This window comes from Entelurus aequoreus, linkage group LG08 (assembly GCF_033978785.1).
Source record: "Entelurus aequoreus isolate RoL-2023_Sb linkage group LG08, RoL_Eaeq_v1.1, whole genome shotgun sequence".
Lineage (NCBI taxonomy): Eukaryota > Metazoa > Chordata > Actinopteri > Syngnathiformes > Syngnathidae > Entelurus > Entelurus aequoreus.
In genome coordinates, this window is record NC_084738.1 from 44405415 (window position 1) to 44424273 (window position 18859).

The 18859-nt window shown below is 40.9% G+C and overlaps 2 protein-coding genes across 7 annotated transcripts; both read left to right on the plus strand.

Annotated features, from left to right (window-relative positions):
- The first annotated feature begins 1237 nt into the window (after positions 1-1237).
- mindy1 (MINDY lysine 48 deubiquitinase 1) lies at positions 1238-6357 on the plus strand. 6 transcript variants are annotated; one of them, XM_062056554.1, is made up of 12 exons: positions 1238-1367; positions 2224-2654; positions 2728-2970; positions 3041-3279; positions 3343-3400; positions 3468-3532; positions 3611-3769; positions 5226-5328; positions 5398-5540; positions 5637-5825; positions 5894-6022; positions 6099-6357. In XM_062056554.1, the coding sequence occupies exons 2-12, from the start codon at positions 2429-2431 to the stop codon at positions 6174-6176; spliced, it is 1632 nt and encodes a 543-aa protein (XP_061912538.1). In that variant the 5' UTR covers positions 1238-1367; positions 2224-2428; the 3' UTR covers positions 6177-6357. The 6 variants fall into 6 exon arrangements, with proteins under 6 accessions (XP_061912538.1, XP_061912542.1, XP_061912540.1 ...); XM_062056558.1 differs by having other exon boundaries at positions 1252-1367; positions 2282-2654; XM_062056556.1 differs by having other exon boundaries at positions 1269-1367; positions 2279-2654.
- Positions 6358-7321: 964 nt separating this feature from the next.
- On the plus strand, positions 7322-15056 carry psmb4 (proteasome 20S subunit beta 4). The gene is made up of 8 exons (XM_062056567.1): positions 7322-7479; positions 7906-8032; positions 8106-8185; positions 8259-8405; positions 14292-14373; positions 14440-14556; positions 14625-14713; positions 14941-15056. The coding sequence occupies exons 1-8, from the start codon at positions 7355-7357 to the stop codon at positions 14951-14953; spliced, it is 780 nt and encodes a 259-aa protein (XP_061912551.1). The 5' UTR covers positions 7322-7354; the 3' UTR covers positions 14954-15056.
- Positions 15057-18859: the final 3803 nt, after the last annotated feature.

Sequence of the window (18859 nt, forward strand, 5' to 3'; positions counted from 1 at the left end):
ATTACGTGAATGCTCTACAAAGTCCATCCATCCATTGATTGATTGCAACTTTTATTAGTAGATTGCAAAGAAAGAGAATACATTATATGAAACAGTACAGTTTACACAGTACAGTACATATTCCGTACAATTGACCACTAAATGGTAACACCCGAATACGTTTTTCAACTCGTCGGGGTCCACGTTAATCAATTCTTCTACCGCTCGTCCCTATCGGGGTCGCAGGGGATGACTGGAGCCTATCCCAGGGTCCTAGGGACGGGTACACCAACCTAACCCTCGCCAAACACAAGGATTTGGCGAGAGTCAGGTTAGGGTAGACCCTGGACAAGTCGCCACCTCATTGCAGGGATAAAACCATCTTATTTTAAAAAAAATAAAAAAAATTATGAAGCGTAAAGTGGTCACTAGCAACCTTGTTGTGCTAAAGTTTTTTCTTTTTTTTTTCTTTTTTTGCGTAAATTTTTTTATTTAACGACATTCAAACGCAAACAGTTGATTTGCATAAATTCTGTGTCCAAAAAAGGCTTTTGTGATAAAGACATAAATGAACCTCCATTGTTTGGAAAACATCTGCTGAATTGTCACTTATCTCTGCTGTGAACACATTCTCCACCTGTTTGGTCTGCTGTAGATGCTGAAAATAAACAATTTGCACAGTGCTTGGCTTCTCTTTAAACCAATTATTAATATTGTGCAAGAAGAACTGCCCTGCCTTTGCATGGAAATGAACACAGATATGTATTTTATTACTTATTTGACAGCAGCAGTGCACCCACTCGGCCGCTAAGGGACAGTATAACTGACCTGTCATCCGAAGAAGGCGGAAGTGTGTCCTACTTGTTTTATTTTATTTTATAAACCTTTATTTATAAACTGCAACATTTACAAACAATTGAGATATAATATTGCTGTGCTAAAGTCTGAATTGTCCTAACTTCAGTAGAACGTTACACAAACTACCTCAAACGCGCCAGTTTGTGACGTAGCTATGCTAAATAAAATGCCACTTCCTGTCGAGACCTTCACAATAATGTTATAATTAATCACATCATTCACCTGCTATGCTAATCTAATACCTAATATTACTAATGTGTTTAAGTGATATTATCTCGCTGACAGTCGGAGAAAACAACGCACTTCGTGTCGTGTCTGAGTTGCCCCATGCTGCTAAGTCAGACTCATGTCTTGACTTGAACTGTTTCCCGCTAATAAACCTAATTGATGTCCTTTTTAGTCCAAAAAAAATATTTATCACCTCGTGAGACTACAAGTTTGTCATCGACGATGCTTAAAGGGTTGACAGGGCTAGCTCCGCCCACCCGAGGAACTGTCAACAAACATCGAAGCGTGTCGGAAGTAAAAAGGTAATCTCAATCTAAATCTAAACATCGCTGCTCAGCTGTATTTAGATGTAACTAACTGAATTATTGACAGTGATCGTTAGCATGCCAGCGACGTTAAAGCTATTTCACGTGTGTCCTACTTTGAAGCGAAGCAAGCAAAAATAAACCTAAATGCTACTAATTTGCCTTTATGTTTAGAATACTATCATTTTGAATGTGAGTGTGTTTGGTTGTCACGTCGGGTTACCAACCAGGCGCGTTAGTTAGAGTAACGGGTCGTAATTTTGATGTTTTTATGTCTTTGAAGAAGCTAACTAGTTAGCCTTTGACGTTGAGACGTGATGACGTTACTGTCTGGTGGGGTAGGTGTGGCCTTGGCTGTAAACAGGAAGTGAACGCCAGCTCAGCAGCTAACCTGGCTAGCTTAGTTTGCTGTGTTAGCATGTAAAGCTAGTGCGGCTTGGCAAACTGGGGGGTTGTTGCCGGACAAAGCTGCTTATTGTTGAGCCGGGGTGGTGTCGACTGTCTTACCGAAGCCGCTTGGTTCTGTGAGGTTGGGACTTGCCAAGCAATGGCTCTGTTAAGTCATTAGCGGCTGACTTTGGTCTGGAGCAGCTTTGTTCCACTCAAAAGAGGTGACTTTCTTCGTCTGGGTGAAAAGTTCTCGGTAAGGACGTCATGGTTGTACAACATTGTTACCTAAAGTTTGGGTCTAGTTGTACCGGGAAAGTCTTGGGAAAGAAGCTTTCTCCTCCAGCTAGCAAAGTGCACCTTAGCAGAGCTTGCTAACAGTTTGTCATGGTCATAACTACATCCAAGATGTTTTTCAGTGAACAACATTACAAATGTCGGTTATTAATTAATGTTTTTTCTTAAGGACTGTGACGGCCGCAAGTGAAAGTTTTGAGTGTTCTTCATGAGTGTTCTGACAGAAGGCAGACGGGTGGAGATCGTCCGTGTGATGTTGGATCTTCATTTGTTGGCCTCAACATAAGTCCTGCTCACAAGTCTGAGGACTGAGTGGACAGTCTCATGAGACCGATTCCTGAGTAACTGCTCAACATCATTTTCGTCGTCCCAGCATGTCCCAGTCTGTCTCGTCCCCCGCTGCGACGCACGTTTCCACAGAACTTACTGTAACCACAACCACAGAAGGGTCAGAGGTCAAGGCACCCCTCACGAGCAGCGCCCCCGTCAGTATTCTACAGGAGGGGGCCGACCCAGTAGAGTTGACACAAAATAAACTGACACATGTCAACGACACGGAAGGAGATCTACAAGAGGTCGTGGCTACAGAAGGAGCGCTAGGTGAGAACAACTTGTTACAATGGTAACACCATCTTTGTCATGTTTCAGCGACAAACATATTGTCTGCCTGCAGGTCAGGACGCGGACGTGTTGGAAAGTTCTTCTGTGGCGACGGCCGACAGTTCAGATGAGCTGCGAGAGTCCAGCGACTCAGCATCCTTCTCCATTCCCAGTCTGGATATGTCCGACGGCCTGGCGGCTGCTGGAAACTGCCAGGAGGCGGACGACATCTTGTCCTCGTCCTACTCCGCCTTGGGGGCAGAGGGCTGCTCTCCGTCCAATGAGGTGGCCAGCCTGAAGGAGGACGAGCTGACAGGTGACAACATCATGGCAAAGATAATAAACAGTAGGCTTCCAGTTTGTGACTTTTTTCAACCTGTCCAAAGGGGGCACTGCCACCACGACGGCCCCTGCCACCACGACGGCCCCTGCCACCACGACGGCCCCTGCCGCCGCCACGGCCACTGCCACCGCCACGTCCTCAGAGACCAGCGCGTCTACACCGGCATATTACTTGGTGAAGTGGATCACGTGGAAGGAGAAAAAGACACCCATCATTACTCAGAGCGAGAACGGACCCTGCCCTCTGCTGGCCATAATGAACATTCTCTTCCTGCGTTGGAAGGTAACACAACACCACAAAAGCGATATTCTTTTTGTATAAGTGTGTGTGTGTCTTCGTGTGTAGGCCAAGCTTCCTGCTCACACTGAAGTGGTCACCACGGAAGACCTGATGGCTCACTTGGGTAATGTCATAGCCAATCAGCTGATGATGACACTGTAAGTCACCTCGCCTGTATGTACGCTTTGCAGGTGAGTGTGTGCTGTCAGTTACACCGAGAGAAAAGACACAAGGCGTGGAGCTCAACTTTCAACAAGTATGCACACATGCACGCACACACACGCTTTCTGCAAAAGATGTTCACAAAGTCAGTGTGTGTGTGTGTGTGTGTCAGAACATGAGTGACGCTATGGCAGTGCTGCCAAAACTGTCAACGGGTCTTGACGTGAACGTTCGCTTCACGGGCGTGACGGATTTCGAGTACACACCCGAGTGCATAGTGTTCGACCTGCTGGACATCCCACTGTACCACGGCTGGTTGGTGGATCCTCAGGTGACACGCCCACTGCCTGCCAATCATCCAGATCAGACTCACGTATAAAGAGGGTATGGCCAACTAAACAAGCGCCGTGACTGCTACCAAGGACGTATGCAGCTGTGCTCGGGATGCATGCAATTGCTGTCGTTATGACGTTAGTTTTTCCTGACAAAAAAAACCCCCATAATAATATGTCTATTTATAGTTTTAAACATACTGCAGCTCATAAACTTCGAATAAAACCTGATTTTTTTTTCGTGAAGGTCTAATTTTGCAGCCGTACTTGACGCACTCTGCTGCTACATTCCTGCAGTGTTTCGTGACCAGCAGGAAGTCTCACACACAACCGACGGTGCAATAAACGCAGACAAAATACACAGAACGACTTTAAAAAAAATTATTACCCTTATTTTGCCAAAATCTTCACTAGCTTTTGACCAACAATCACAGAGAAATTGTGACTTTTGTGTGAAGTTTGTCAACTATGGTGGCTGCCTCCAAAGTATTTGTGATCGCTGTATATATCACGCATTATGTATTATTCTAACTGATATTTATTTTCCGTAACATGCTCAGTGAATAAGTGTACTTTTGTAGTTATTTGCCAATATTTCTGCACAATACCTCAAGATCGGGTAACACTAACGAGCAGCACTGAATATGGAGTGATTTTAAGTCCATAACATATTTTGCTTTATTGATTATGAACATATTTTTTGCCAATTTATCTTGTACATTTATTCATGAGATTTCCAGATAATTCTATCTCAGGGTGTATGTACCCCGCCTACTGCCCGAATGCAGCTGAGATAGGCTCCAGCACCCCCCGCAACCCCAAAAAGGGACAAGCGGTAGAAAATTGATGGATGGATTATTACACCCAAAATGTGGTCTCTTATACTCTTTCAATGGCCGTTTATTTGTGTTTGACTTTCTCTTCTACTGTTACCAAATTGCAGTATTTTAGTTTTACTGAGATTTAAAAATAGTTTATATTTGTCAAACAATTTAATTTGTTAATTTCCTCTGTTATTATTTGTATTAGCTTCTGTGTGTTCTCTCTTACACAAAACCGTCGTATAGTGTGTTCACCTGGCACAAGACGCTGTAATTGGTGGCTCTCCAGTGTTGTTCGCGGACCTTCACTTCCCATATGTCGTCTTTCTTGGTTGTGGGGATAACAATGTAAAACTTTCCACAATTCTCGTGGGTGGAGCAGCCCCATGCTGCACAACAAGGCATTTATACATGTCGAAAAACTTGTAAAGCGCTGCAAACACATACAATCAGCTCAAAGTTAGTAGCATTCATGGCACCCTGTAGTCACATGAGTGCCTTTTGACCAATCATTGAGGAGATCGTTTGAAACCAAGTTGGCTATACTGTCTTTATACTTGACTCTGATCCAGATGACTTGTGAGCGCCCCCATTACGGCAGCCTTGAGTACTGTCTGTGTGTGTGTGTGTGTAGAGTCCAGAGATGGCCTCAGCTGTGGGAAAACTGAGTTACAACCAGCTGGTGGAGAAGATCATTGACTATAAACACTCGAGTGACAGCAGTCAAGTCAGCGAAGGTCTAACACTCACACCTGCTCAGGTTGTGGTTTTCAGTCGCTGTTTTCATGCCGTGTGCGCGTGTGCAGGGCTAGCGGCAGAGCACTTCCTGGAGACGACGGCGACGCAGCTGTCTTATCATGGCCTGTGTGAGCTCAATGCAGTGGCCAAAGAAGGAGAGATGTGCGTCTTCTTCAGGAATAACCACTTCAGTACTATGATCAAACACAAGGTGGGACAGACACAGACATACACACACACACACACACACACACACACACCCACAGAGTAAATTGACGTGCATGCTGTCATCCTGCTGCACCCCCAGGGTCACTTATACCTGTTGGTGACGGATCAGGGCTTCCTGCGGGAGGAGACCTTGGTGTGGGAGTCTCTGCACAATGTCGAAGGAGACGGAAACTTCTGTGACTCACACTTCCGGCTGTGTCATCCCCCTCAGAGAGGTTCGCCACCCGCCAAGCTGCCGCCATGTGACCAGCAGAGGCAGATTGACCAGGTGCCATGTCGGCAGGACTCCTGTGAGGTCTTTTTTAATGGCGGTTTCTAACTGTGTGTGTGTGTTAGGACTACCTAGTGGCCGTGTCTCTGCAGCAAGAAGGCGGGGCTTCAGGGCCCCTAAGTGACCTGGAGTTGGCCCGGCAGCTCCAGCAGGAAGAGTATCAGCAGCAAGGCCCCCAACAGGCAGCCCCTCAGGTAACTACGGCAACAATTGGCTGAAATATAAAAAGTCAGACTTCGTCGCCATGCTGACATTCTGTTGTGCTTGTAGGTCAGCGGTCAGGCAGCGTCACAGCCAGGAGGGGCCAGGAGAAGAGAGAAAGACTCCTCTGACTGTGTCCTCCTGTAATTTTACATCCTCCTCGTCATCATACACACTGATGCCAAACCTTAGTGCTTTTTTTCATAACGACTCCGTTAATGAGATAATCCTCTCTTTGTTACATCATCATCATCATCATCGTCCAGTGTTGGTGAAGATAACAATTCATGTCATTTCAAGGCGTCCAATAAAAGAGTTTGAATAAAGTGTTTGTGATGAATGCTTGTGGTGAAAATCACCATGGCAACCCACACAATGACAAATAGCAGTTAAGCAGAAATGGGTTTAGCTTCTCGGATTAGATTTTTTAGATACCTTTTATTTTTTAATCTTTTATTCGTACTGTATGTTATTTTAGTTACGTGCTTTGTTTTGTTGTATGCGCTATTTAAGTAAAAGTGCCTTGGGTGTGGCCTTAGGTAATTTCAGGTTCTAATAGCAGCAATTCCATTTGCAGTATACTAAACAAGACCGTAGTGGCAAAAGCAGGTATATATTAAATTTAATGATAACGTAAGAATTAGAAAACCGTTCTAAAAATACTAAAACATTTATGAGACAAAAGCTAAATCTATCATACATCTTGCATACATGTTATACTTGTATCTCTATGTATGGAGTTTAATTGTTTTTTTATCAGCTTTTTTTGGACATTGAATTTATGTAACTGATTTTTTTTTGCGCTTTAATTTTTGATGCATTCATTGAATAAATGTTCTTAAGCTAAATTTGTATTTAAAATCATAGTGTTTTAAAATTCAGTGTGTAAAAATTCAGTGTAGAAATATTGTCACATTCTCAATATGTGTGTCACGGAACTACACATTTCACATCTCGTTGGCTGGTTCTGAGGCAGAATTGATTGCTTTCAGTCCGACTTTACTGGAAGCAACACATTTTTCTGCACTGGCTTACACAGTTTGAAACAATATTTTACCAAACTGAATTTTTAAACACACAAAAGTTTGCGCACACATTTTTATTCAATTAATTTGTTGTTGTAAAAAATGTAATTTACAAAATTCAATTACAAAAAAATTCAGTTACACAAATTCAGTGCAAAAAGACATTAAACCTTCATAATTTACGACACAAACTGCACATAATTAATAGCTGTAGCTTCATTCTAACAGTAGACGGCGACACTGAGTCGTCTTAAAACCAACAAAATGGAGCCATGACGTCACTTCCGGAAAACATTCAACATGGACGGCAGCAGTTTAAGGCTAAATCTTTGGGAGAATGGACCAAAACCGGGCCAGTTTTATTCCTTCCCTGGCAGCAGCAGCATTGGACCGGGCGCAGGATGTGGTCCCGTTCGACACACATTGTGAGTGCTTCTGAATTCGCCCTCTCTTGTCGCCTTTGGGGCGCAATTTTAGTTCCCAGTTTCAGTTCGAGCGCCGCTGCTGTATCATCATGAAGTGACGCGGCTAACTGCTGCTAAGCTAACTGCTAATTTTCAGCTCATGGAAGACTCTACATCAAATTTTTAAGTCTCTAAAACGATACATTTGTTGTGTAGAACTTCAATATTAAAATAAAGGAATCTTTAAAATATTAATTATGTATTCTGTAATTTCTGTGCTATGGATTAGCCAGCTAATGTTAAATAGACTACAAAGTTACATTTACACAGAGGCCAGTGTCTTTTAATGTATGATTTGAAACTTAATAATGTATATTATAACCAATTTGAGTTGGGTATGTTCCTACTTGGTGGTACAGCTGGAAGACAATATTTCTTTCTCCCCAGGACCCCCATGGTTACTGGAACGTCAGTTTTAGGACTGAAGTTCAAAGGTGGTGTAATCCTGGCTGCTGACATGCTGGGGTCGTATGGGTCATTGGCAAGATTCCGCAACATTTCCCGCCTCATGAAGGTGAAAGTCTCGAGATGTGTGGCGTTGGTGTGGACGGCGACGGACGCGTCAGCTTGTGTGTTTGGTGTTTCAGGTGAACAACAGCACCATCCTGGGCGCTTCAGGAGACTACGCCGACTACCAGCACCTCAAGCATATCATTGAGCAGATGGTGTAAGCGTGGCAAATCCTGAAAGTTGAGCGAGCAAAGTCACAAAAGTGGTAATGCTGTTTTTCCTGAAAACAGCATTGACGAGGAGCTGCTGGGGGACGGTCACAGCTACAGTCCCAAGGCGGTCCACTCCTGGCTCACCAGAGTCATGTACAACCGCCGCAGCAAGATGAACCCTTTGTGGAACACTGTGGTCATCGGCGGCTTCTACAACGGGGAGAGGTGATCCAAATGAGCCCTGACGTTTTTTTATTTTGATAAGAGTCTTGGTTTCCAGTAATCAATTTGCCTTCAAGAAAGTCAACTTAGTTGTATTTACTTTATAGCGTGTGGCCTGCCATCGATGCTCAATTTACATTTCGAGACATGCATATGAACCAAGCTGTAGCAACATTGTTATTGTAAGAACTACTTTTCCAGGGCTGTATGCTTAGCTTTTTCACTTGTAGCACCGGTGCTACTAAATGAAAAAAAATTGTAGCACAAAAAACATTTAGTAGCATTATAAAATGTCTTCAATATCACCATTTCATTATTAACACTCAAACAAGGTACACATGTGCACTCATACATATAAACACAATGCTATCATAAGGCCTACTGTATTGTTCAGTTAAACGAAGAACATCTCTAAACTGTGATAGCACTCTTGGTAACACAAGTGTAGGGCTGGGTGATATAAATCTTAACTCCTATCCCGATAAAGCCCATAAATCAACCCATAAATGGAAATATCCGTTGACATAACTAAATATCTCCACCATGCCTTGATTAACAAAATTTGGGGACTGATGGGGATCCCATATTCACAAAAACAGGTACCAACAATTAAGAAAAGTAGGTTTTATATAATAGGATCCCAACTTAAGAGGGGTTTTGAAATAATAAAAAAGAAAAAGCCTTGAAAATAATAAAATAAAACTCAAATATAATCTCCACTATTCTTTAAAAACATTTAGCTATGCTCAATTATTCAGCTAACAAAAATGTAAAATAACAAAATGTAAAATAAAGTGCCTTGGTGTGAGAGGACATGTTTAAACATCAGCAGCAACATGAAAATAATTGACCTTTTAACAATGGTGTTTTCATAGGTAAAGATTATTATAGGATACACACACAAAGATGTTAGCCAGTAACACCAACAGGCCTACTGCTTCATGATGCTGTGTGACAGGTTGTGTTCTAAAAACTACAGTTACTCATTACTTCAACAAAAATGTGATTGAATTACTCTTTAATAAATGTAATTAATTACTATGGAAAGTAAGTATTGCGTTACTTAAAAAACTTTAAATATCTGGCATTATGCGGTCATATGACAGACTGCAGACACTGTCTTATAAAAGGCAGTGTCTGTTGCCTAGTTGCGTGAGACGTCAGCGAGTCCAGCTTGAGATGTTAGCTTAGCAGGTTGGCAGCTGCAGTTTGTTGGCTCTGGTGGCAGCTCTTTTTAATCTTTCACTGGTTTGTGTTACCTCTGCTTAGTACCGATAAATAGATTAAATGTGCTTTCATTGCTGTATGTTCTTGTCAACAAACGGGGTATTATTTGAATGGCAAGTTTGTCACTTCTATCATTGATTTGTTGTTCAATATACCTTCGACCGACGTAGTTACTAGCGCGCAGTGCAGTTTGTTTGTGCCAAGATATTCTTTCTTCCGTGTTGGGAAGGCCAAGTCCGCCTGAGTGCGTGAACTCGGAGGAGTGGGGCTGCCCGCTCTGCATGGCGCAGGAGGAAGCGACACACACAGCTCTGTGCGCACACAGTGATCAGTACTTCCTCGTCAAAGACTATTCCATTTGGTTATGGTCATGAGTTTATTTCAAACATGCTATACAGGTGATAAGGCTAGACAGTTAATCAAATTTTAATATTCATTTCGATTATGGCTTTATCACGATCATGAAAATATAATAATCGAAAAAAAACTATTCATGGACCGCGCCACGTGCATGCAAATTCCGGAGATTGTGACGGTGAAACAGATGTGGAGCGAATTATTGAAAACAGAGCACTTCTATTAGGAGTTTGGGATCTCCATAGTTGAGACACTGCTAGTATGCCTAATCACTAAATTCAACAAAAAAAGGGAAGTCAATGAATTGATTTCCGCATTTACATTACCGCTGACGGAGTCACATATTTGACCAATGAAACGAAATCCGCTGTTCAACGCAGAATATCCGGGAAATGTACATAAATGTACCGTAAGTGAAATGCTGTCATTGTGAGGAGAATACAAATTTGTTGGGGAAAATAACGCTCATTTATTCCCGACACACAAAACCGCCTCATCTTGAACTAAACAATGTGGAGACGGCCCCTTGAAACAGCGAGTAAACTAAGAAGCTAAAGCTAGCAAGAACAATCACAACACAACACATCTAATCTGCTCGTATTATTGTGAACAACATCATCGATGTAAGATCAATTTACAAATGGCAGTCGCAACTTGAGAGGTGCGCTTTATTTTTTTTACAACTTCAAATTGTCTCCTTACTTGTAAAGTTGACAACAGCACAGCACAATTTCTCCCTTCACAATAATTGCGGGGTCGGACCGCACTAACAAAATAAGTACTTTACACAAGCATAATGTACTTAAAACACTTATTGACTACGTTTACACTGCAGGTCAAAGTGGCCCAAGTGGGATTTTTTTTTTAGAGCTGAGTTTTATCTAGCTCACTGTTTACGCTGCAAGTAAAATGTGATTTTTATCAGACTCCAGTGTAAACGCGTACAGACCCCAATGCGCCCTCGACGTCACTTGCATGCATACTTCAATAAAGTGAAAACAAAGGAAGTTGATCGAGAGGAAGTCACTACTACTACAAAATAAAATAAAAGTCGCAACACCTTAAAAATGAGTGGGTTTTTTTTAAGGTGAATGAAAGTAATATAATGTATAAAGTGTAATATATTTGGGAGGGTTGTTATCGTTTTATGGCTGTCAAGTAGAGGAGACAGACGTCAGCTTGGATCTACGGGAGCTTTATTTTTCAACTCACATGTAAGTCTTTTAACAATCGCTATTCCCTCGGAATCAAAATATATATTTATTTATTACATAGTCTATTATTTGCGCACTATTGACTAGTGATGCACCGAAAATTTGGTCGTTTTAAACAGAAACTGAAATTTGATGAAATATTTATTTTCGCTGGCGACTGCGTCTTTCTGGCGCACACGAATGACATAGCTCGCTGACGAAAAACATCACATTCAGGTCGCACTCAGGTTGCATTGCGTTTAGACTGAAGTCACATTTGAAAAGATCAGATTCCAATCGGATTCAGTACTACCTCCTGATGTGGCCTGAATCTGATGCCAAAAGATCAGGTTTGAAGCACTTTGGAGCGTTTAGCAAAAAAAATCAGATGTGTCACTTGAGGGCAAAAAAATCAAATTTAATGTGCAGTGTAACCGGGGCCATTGATACATTTACACAATTATGCTTTGACCTAAAATACTGGTCAAAATTGTCCAAAGCTGTAATGCACCAATAAATGTGGGGATTTTTGCATTTGATGTGTATTAAAGTGCTCTCTGTGTATTAAATATAATTTGACACAAAAGCACACACTCTATGGTGGTAAAATAAGTGTAAAAGGTAAAAAACTGAATTTAAAATACTTTAAACGGAAAAACGAAATATTATTTTTATATTGCTATTTATATTTATTATTACTGCTATTATTTTACTTGCTGTGGTTTATTCGTTATTAATTTATATCCGTTTTTTTAAACAAAGTTGAGTTTTGGCGGTACAATACTCATATTTTCAAATTAATGAATAATGGTGTTATTAATTGTGATTACAATATCAATCCAAATAATCGTGACTAATATTTTTGCCATAATTGTTGAGCCCTACGATGAGAGCAGACATTGTAAGTCACTGTTATTTGCTGTTATTTTGAAGCGTTTAGCAATAGTGCTACATGAAGTCATCTGACAGTGGTAGCAGACACAGAAAGTACTCTCTGTTGTTTACAATGCATAGCAATGAACGCTACCGTTGCTATAGTTACGGTAACACTTACAATGACCAAAATGCTATATGACATACCTGCATAATGTACAGAAAACGGTGTTGGTTTATAGGGCTTCATAAACTGAATAGATGGTGTCCCGATTACCTGCATTGTTAACCGCCTCTTACTAGCAGGATTTACTATTTAAAATGCACAGATAATGTTCTTAATAGGGAAATACATTAATGACACTTGCATTCATGTTACCACTTAAGCTATCTAGCGCTTGCTTGCTTCTCCAGTTAATTAGCAGTATAACCATCTCTGCAATTTTATCAGTTTTATCAATCACATTTTTATCATTTTAATTTAAAGCAGTAATACTAACCGTCAATAGTTTACCGTGGTTTATCACCTTGTTACATGCCTAGTTGACATAAAATGTGAGACCAAAGGGATCATTTCTATGAAAAATTAGTTCCCCAATGTCAGTGGTTCTTAATTATTTTCTGTCACACCCCCCTAAGGGACAACGTGATTTTCACGCCTCCGCTGAAGTTAATGTTTATTACTCTCTGTATATGAACCTCACAGCGTTGGGTGCCCGCCCCGCTAAGAAGCACTGCATTAAACGGGCTGTTTGGAACTTGCTCACAGTGAAATTTTTCTAGAGCAGATAATTTTTTCACACCCCCTCTAAAGAGAATGTTTTTGTACATGTCAAGATATAGGCTATTGCCTCTCATGCCACACCCCACTTGTTACTCCCTCCGAGGTATTAATCAATGCTCAAGTTGTTCGTTTTTCTCACACAGACATTTATTTCAGCCACGCCTTCTTCTCGTAACAACGATGCCAACACAATGCCAAAATAATGCCGTCAGAACTAATAAATAAGAAAAACAGAACTTACAATTAGTCTGACATCCAATAACATAAAACACATTGATTTCACATACATATCAGAAAGAATCATGCCTCATTGGCCTCACAAACTCAGAGGGAATAAAGTTTCTTTTCAAGCCGAGACTCCATTAACCTCTTCCATCATATGTTTGCTGTCTCTTGCTGCTTATTCCGTCACATATTAATTGTCCCCCCAACAATGTCACCAAACCGGAACAAAAAATATGTTCCTCTCCAATTTACATGGGTTTTGTAACAAAAATAAAGTTAACATATTTAAATTACCAAAGAAAATACATTTTAATCACATTATATGTAAATATGAACTTATTTATACATTGTATTTATTTATTCTAACCAACAATGAAATTATATAACATATATACAATGTGCTTCTGTCAGCAGCTACACTACTAATTGAGAAACACTGCCATACATTAATTTACTTGTGACGGCCTGCCATTCCCCCTTGCTCATAAACACATTGTAATGGGGCTGTCTGTAAATGTAGCTTGTCACAACTCTGTATGCATCGTAACGCTGCTTATTCACACACATCATATGTAGCTGGTCTGCCAGAGAATAAGAAGACACAGCAGGAGGAATCTGGGGTAGCACACTTAGTCGGTATGGTCTTTTTGGATAATTTTGGGGACTCTAACATGAACGAGCAGTGAGACAAAAGATAATTTGTCATTCTAAAAATATTGTACCGGTTATTTGCTAATATTTTGGGTTTTTTCCCACAGCGTCCACAGAAATTACACACTGATCACAGCCAATTAGTTAAATTAGATGATAATGTAATTAGTATTAAATTGCAAGTTTTTATTTTTGACTAAGTAGATTACTGTGAAGTCTTTTTAATGCTTTCTATAATGAACATTTGAAGTGAAGTGAATTACATTTATATAGCGCTTTTTCTCAAGTGACTCAAAGCGCTTTACATTGCGAAACCCAATATCTAAGTTACATTTAAACCAGTGTGGGTGGCACTGGGAGCAGGTGGGTGAAGTGTCTTGCCCAAGGACACGACGGCAGTGACTAGGATGGCGGAAGCGGGGATCGAACCTGCAACCCTCAAGTTGCTGGCACGGCCGCTCTACCAACCGAGCTATACCGCCCCATTTAAAAAATGTTTTACTGGTGGAGCGAATGAAAAACAGTTTTCTTTAGTAATTGATGTATTCGTCATCAGTCGACTATTTTGTCTTTTCATAGTTTCCTTGGTTTCGTGGACAAGCTGGGCGTGGCCTACGAGGCCCCCATGGTGGCAACTGGCTTTGGTGCCTACTTGGCTCAGGTGAATAATCCATCCTCCAAAAGACAATTTTTTTGCTCCGTTAACATCTGACATATTTGTGTGTAGCCTCTAATGAGGGAGGCGATTGAGAACAAGGGCGAGCTGAGCAAACAGGAAGCACGGGAGCTGGTGGAGCGCTGCCTCAAAGTGCTCTACTACAGAGATGCTCGCTCCTACAACAAGGTGAGAAACACACACAAGTACTGTCAAAGTATTTTGTCAGCAAAATAAACATTTTCAAACTTTTCCAGTATGAAATTGCCATAGTAACAGAGGAGGGTGTCGAGATCATTGGACCGTTGTCTTCTGAAACCAACTGGGACATTGCTCACATGGTCAGGTAGGGATAAAGTTCACTCGGTCATTACTTAGTAAAACGTGCTATGTAAAAGCACATAAGACATTACATAAGGCTTCTTTTAATCCATCCATTCCTCAAAAAGTGATATGTCCTAAACTTTTTAGCTACTTTTTTAAAATTATATATATATTTGACGGTTATATACATTTTTTTTTACATTTTAAATGTATTGTAATTTAAAGTGTGCTTCTTCTGTTTGTCTGCAGTGGCTTTGAATGAACACAAGGGGGAGGCAGACGTCAAGTTTCTCATGCTACTGTTTTGTCTCAGAGAAAGATTCTTGTCACTTTTGTATTGTTGAAAATAAATGTGTGAAATGAAACACGGTATTGTTTTTGGAAAGATGTGTGTATGAATAAAGATTCAGTAGCATGTTATATGTATCAAATAAAACAATGTTTTATGCATTATATTATCATTACTAAATTATTAACATTATTATTTTTCATTGTTCTTGGTGTTTGTTGCAGGCCAGGCTGTTGCTATGCAGAATTCGCCAGATAAAATCACCTGTTTCGTAACTGGGCAGACCACAATGTTAGGCCCAATCAAAATAATCCCCGTCAGAAAAACATTTGCCATCAACGAATGGAGTCGAGCTGGATTTTGGTATCCGGGTAGGTTAGCGACAGCCCACCAATGGGAAAAGACGTCTTCTTTGTAGTCAGGCAGACATAACCAAGTCGGCCAATCACAAAAAAATCTCAAAGGCTTTTTTGCTGTATCTTGGCTCAGGTACTTTCCTTTTCTTTTTAAAAACTCTAATTCTAATACGAGTGACCGACCCTATTGTAATTTAACAACACAAATCATTGCCTATGGCTGGAGGTTATTTCTCAAGTAAAATAGGGTATAAAAACAAGTGTATTGGTTGTTTCGTTGCGTGCTAGCTTATGCTAACTGATATAATCGAGCTAGGCTAGTTAGCTCCTCGTTCCTATCGTCGTCGTCAGTCTGTAATAATGCTGCCCCTACTAAAATGTCAAATATGTAACCAGTTTGCGAGGCGTAAATGCGTCACGTCGGTCACAGAGACACACCGGAGTAACGCCTATGCTAGCATGTGGCGGCGGTATGCCCTCTTAGCCGCTTAGCCCCGCGCTAACTTTGCTCGTTTGGTCAAAAGGCGACACATGGCACCGGCACCTCGGAGCTCACACTCAGGGAACATGAGCACCGTTGCTCACTATAATAATAGTGTCTAAACATGCGGGGGCTGTGTGTGCGCCCGGCGGAGGCGGCTCGGTCGGCACAAGACCGCAGCTCCGCTCGGAGCCGTAAAAGAGGTTCACCAATGCCGCCATATGTCAGCGGACGGCGGCCTTTTGGCGGTTCACTTGGGAAGTCCTCTCGTTTCCTTTTCCTAATCCAAGATGAAAGATGGTGACATTTATTGTCATGTCATTATTTTTTATTTGACGCCAGGTGTCATTTAATGTGCTCTCCAAAAGTGTATTCAATTGATCAAATAGGTTCTATTAAAAAGGCAAGTTATTTTTTAAAGTTTGGACATTTTAACTAATTGGTGTCCAAAGTTAGCCCCAGGCGCCGTCTTTGGACCGCAACTCACTTTTCATTGGCCCTTATACGCACACAAGACAAATGCAAGATTAAAAACAACTGCATAAGCAAAATGCTAACACTTGACGGAAGTTTGTGATTTAGACTAGGGATGTCCTATAATGGCTTTTTTGCCGATATCCGATATTGTCCAACTCTTAATTACAGATTCTTATATCAACCGATACCGATATATACAGTCGTGGAATTAACACATTATTATGCCTAATTTTGTTGTGATGCCACGCTGGATGCTTTAAATAATGTAACAAGGTTTTCCAAAATAAATCAACTCAAGTTATGGAAAAAAATGCCAACATGGCACTGCCATATTTATTATTGAAGTCACAAAGTGCATTATTTTTTTAAACATGCCTCAAAACAGCAGCTTGGAATTTGGGACATGCTCTCCCTGAGGAGAGCATTGAGGAGGTTGAGGTGGGCGGGGTTGGTGGGGGGATAGCGGGGGATGTATATTGTAGCGTCCCGGAAGAGTTAGTGCTGCAAGGGGTTCTGGGTATTTGTTCTGTTGTGTTCATGTTGTGTTACGGTGCAGATGTTCTCCCGAAATGTGTTTGTCATTCTTGTTTGGTGTGGGTTAACAGTGTGGCGCATATTTGTAACAGTGTTAAAGTTGTTTATTACGGCTACCCTCAGTGTGACCTGTAGGCTGTTGACCAAGTATGCCTTGCTATTAACTTGTGTGTGTGAAAAGCCGTAGATATTATGTGACTGGGCCGGCACGCAAAGGCAGTGCCTTAAGGCACGCCCCCAATATTGTTGGCTGGGTGGAAGTCGGGAGAAATTAGGGAGAATGGTTGCCCAGGGAGATTTTCGGGAGGGCACTGAAATTCGGGAGTCTCCCGGGAAAATGCGGAGGGTTGGCAAGTATGACTGGTAGACGTCAACTGCTCTGTACTTCTCCCTACGTCCCGTCGTACCACTCCGTACAGCGGTGTTTAAAAAGTCATACATTTTACTTTTTGAAACCGATACCGATAATTTACAATATTACTTTTTAAAGCATATTAATCGGCCAATATTATCGGACATCTCTAATTTAGACTTGAAAAATATCCGTCTTTGACATGAGCCGGATGAAAAGGTACATTTTTTTGTATTTGTTTGGTAAACACTTACAATAGCTATGCTAATCTGTTGCTCTAAACAATTAGAAAATATTATAGCCGACATTGATAATAATGTTCCTTTTCATTCCCCATCTTTTTTTAAGTCGGCCAACTTTCTTCAGGGCTCATGTCTTTAAAGGCAACTGCACTTTTTGGGAAATTTGCCTATAGTTCACAATTCATTATGAAAGACAAGGACGACAAAAGTTGTGTTTTTTTTGTTCGCTTTCTAACATATGAAAATTGGTTCAATCTTGGTGGCGAGCAATGCAGCTAATGGGAGCAATCAATTCTACCACTAAATCATTTTGAATGCATTAAAAACAGTCAACAATACTTTTTTTTTACATTTCTTAACCTGTATAACAGCCAACTGTAGCAACATTGTTATTGTCAGAGCGAACACTGAGGAACTCTTTTTCTAGCATACTAACACATCGGCGTGTCACGATATTAGCCATAAAAGCTAACTATGGCAAGAGATAAGCTAGCTTCTACGTCAGCACGAAACATGTTTGAGTTTGCAATGCACAACTGCGATAGGACACCAGTCTGTACTGACTGAAAAACATGAACAATCACATAACAGTATTTGTAAAATATTAGCCCACATTTCATGTTTGTACACAGAGAGCCAGAGAGCCTATGTACTGTAGTTGTAATAACACGCATGATGTGCTGCGATTATCATGATCAACATTTACAGTGTAACTCACTCGATGGACAGTTGTTCATCTGATCTGGCCGGGGACATTTCCTGTTGATTTTGGATAAGCAATCAATTTATGTAGAAATAACATGGCTTCAAGTTCCACATTTTGCAGCTTTGTTTCACTTTCACTGTTTCGGCTTCTCTCTGCTCCAACGTCTCACTCTTCCTTTGCACTGCCTTCTAGAAGCAGTAGTTCATCCTCCATAAATCCATATTCAAAAGTATAAGGTTGTCAATCTTAATTTGTCCAAAAATAGTAATCTTTTTTGTTTGTTACCAAGTCTGCTATGATTAGAAAACACACGTGCGTTTTGTATCCGGAAGTAGGAACACACATTTGTTGCTGGAAGTCAGACATGCGCTGCTGTGGAAACGAAACAAAATGAGCAGAATAATTAGTTTCGGCAATGATTAAAATTACCAAAATAGGGTAAATATTGTACATATTACATATTGTTACGAATGTGTCTGTTACTACATTATATATAAACTTGCAGTGTGTACACAAAATGTTGATGAAGGGTTTTTATGTTGTTTTTAGAGGGCTTTAAAGACTACAACGGTTACTCCCATAAGCCACATCTTCCAAGCGTTTTTTATCATCTTATCACCCCCAAAAAAAGACGTGTGTTCTTGTCTTTCAAAATGATTGTGAACGATAGGCAAAACAAGGACGGACATGTTTTGGTTGAGATAGCTTAGCGCAGTGGTTCTCAAACTTTT

What these genes read in the sequence shown, in the direction of transcription:
- psmb4 (XM_062056567.1), top strand. Translation starts at nt 7,355, where the DNA reads ATGGACGGCAGCAGTTTAAGGCTAAATCTTTGGGAGAATGGACCAAAA. An exon ending in GGTCCCGTTCGACACACATT is followed by an intron (nt 7,480 to 7,905) that starts GTGAGTGCTTCT and finishes CTTTCTCCCCAG; the next exon opens with GACCCCCATGGTTACTGGAA. An exon ending in TTGGTGCCTACTTGGCTCAG is followed by an intron (nt 14,374 to 14,439) that starts GTGAATAATCCA and finishes ATTTGTGTGTAG; the next exon opens with CCTCTAATGAGGGAGGCGAT.
- mindy1 (XM_062056554.1), top strand. Translation starts at nt 2,429, where the DNA reads ATGTCCCAGTCTGTCTCGTCCCCCGCTGCGACGCACGTTTCCACAGAA. An exon ending in GGCTACAGAAGGAGCGCTAG is followed by an intron (nt 2,655 to 2,727) that starts GTGAGAACAACT and finishes GTCTGCCTGCAG; the next exon opens with GTCAGGACGCGGACGTGTTG. An exon ending in GAAGGAGGACGAGCTGACAG is followed by an intron (nt 2,971 to 3,040) that starts GTGACAACATCA and finishes ACCTGTCCAAAG; the next exon opens with GGGGCACTGCCACCACGACG.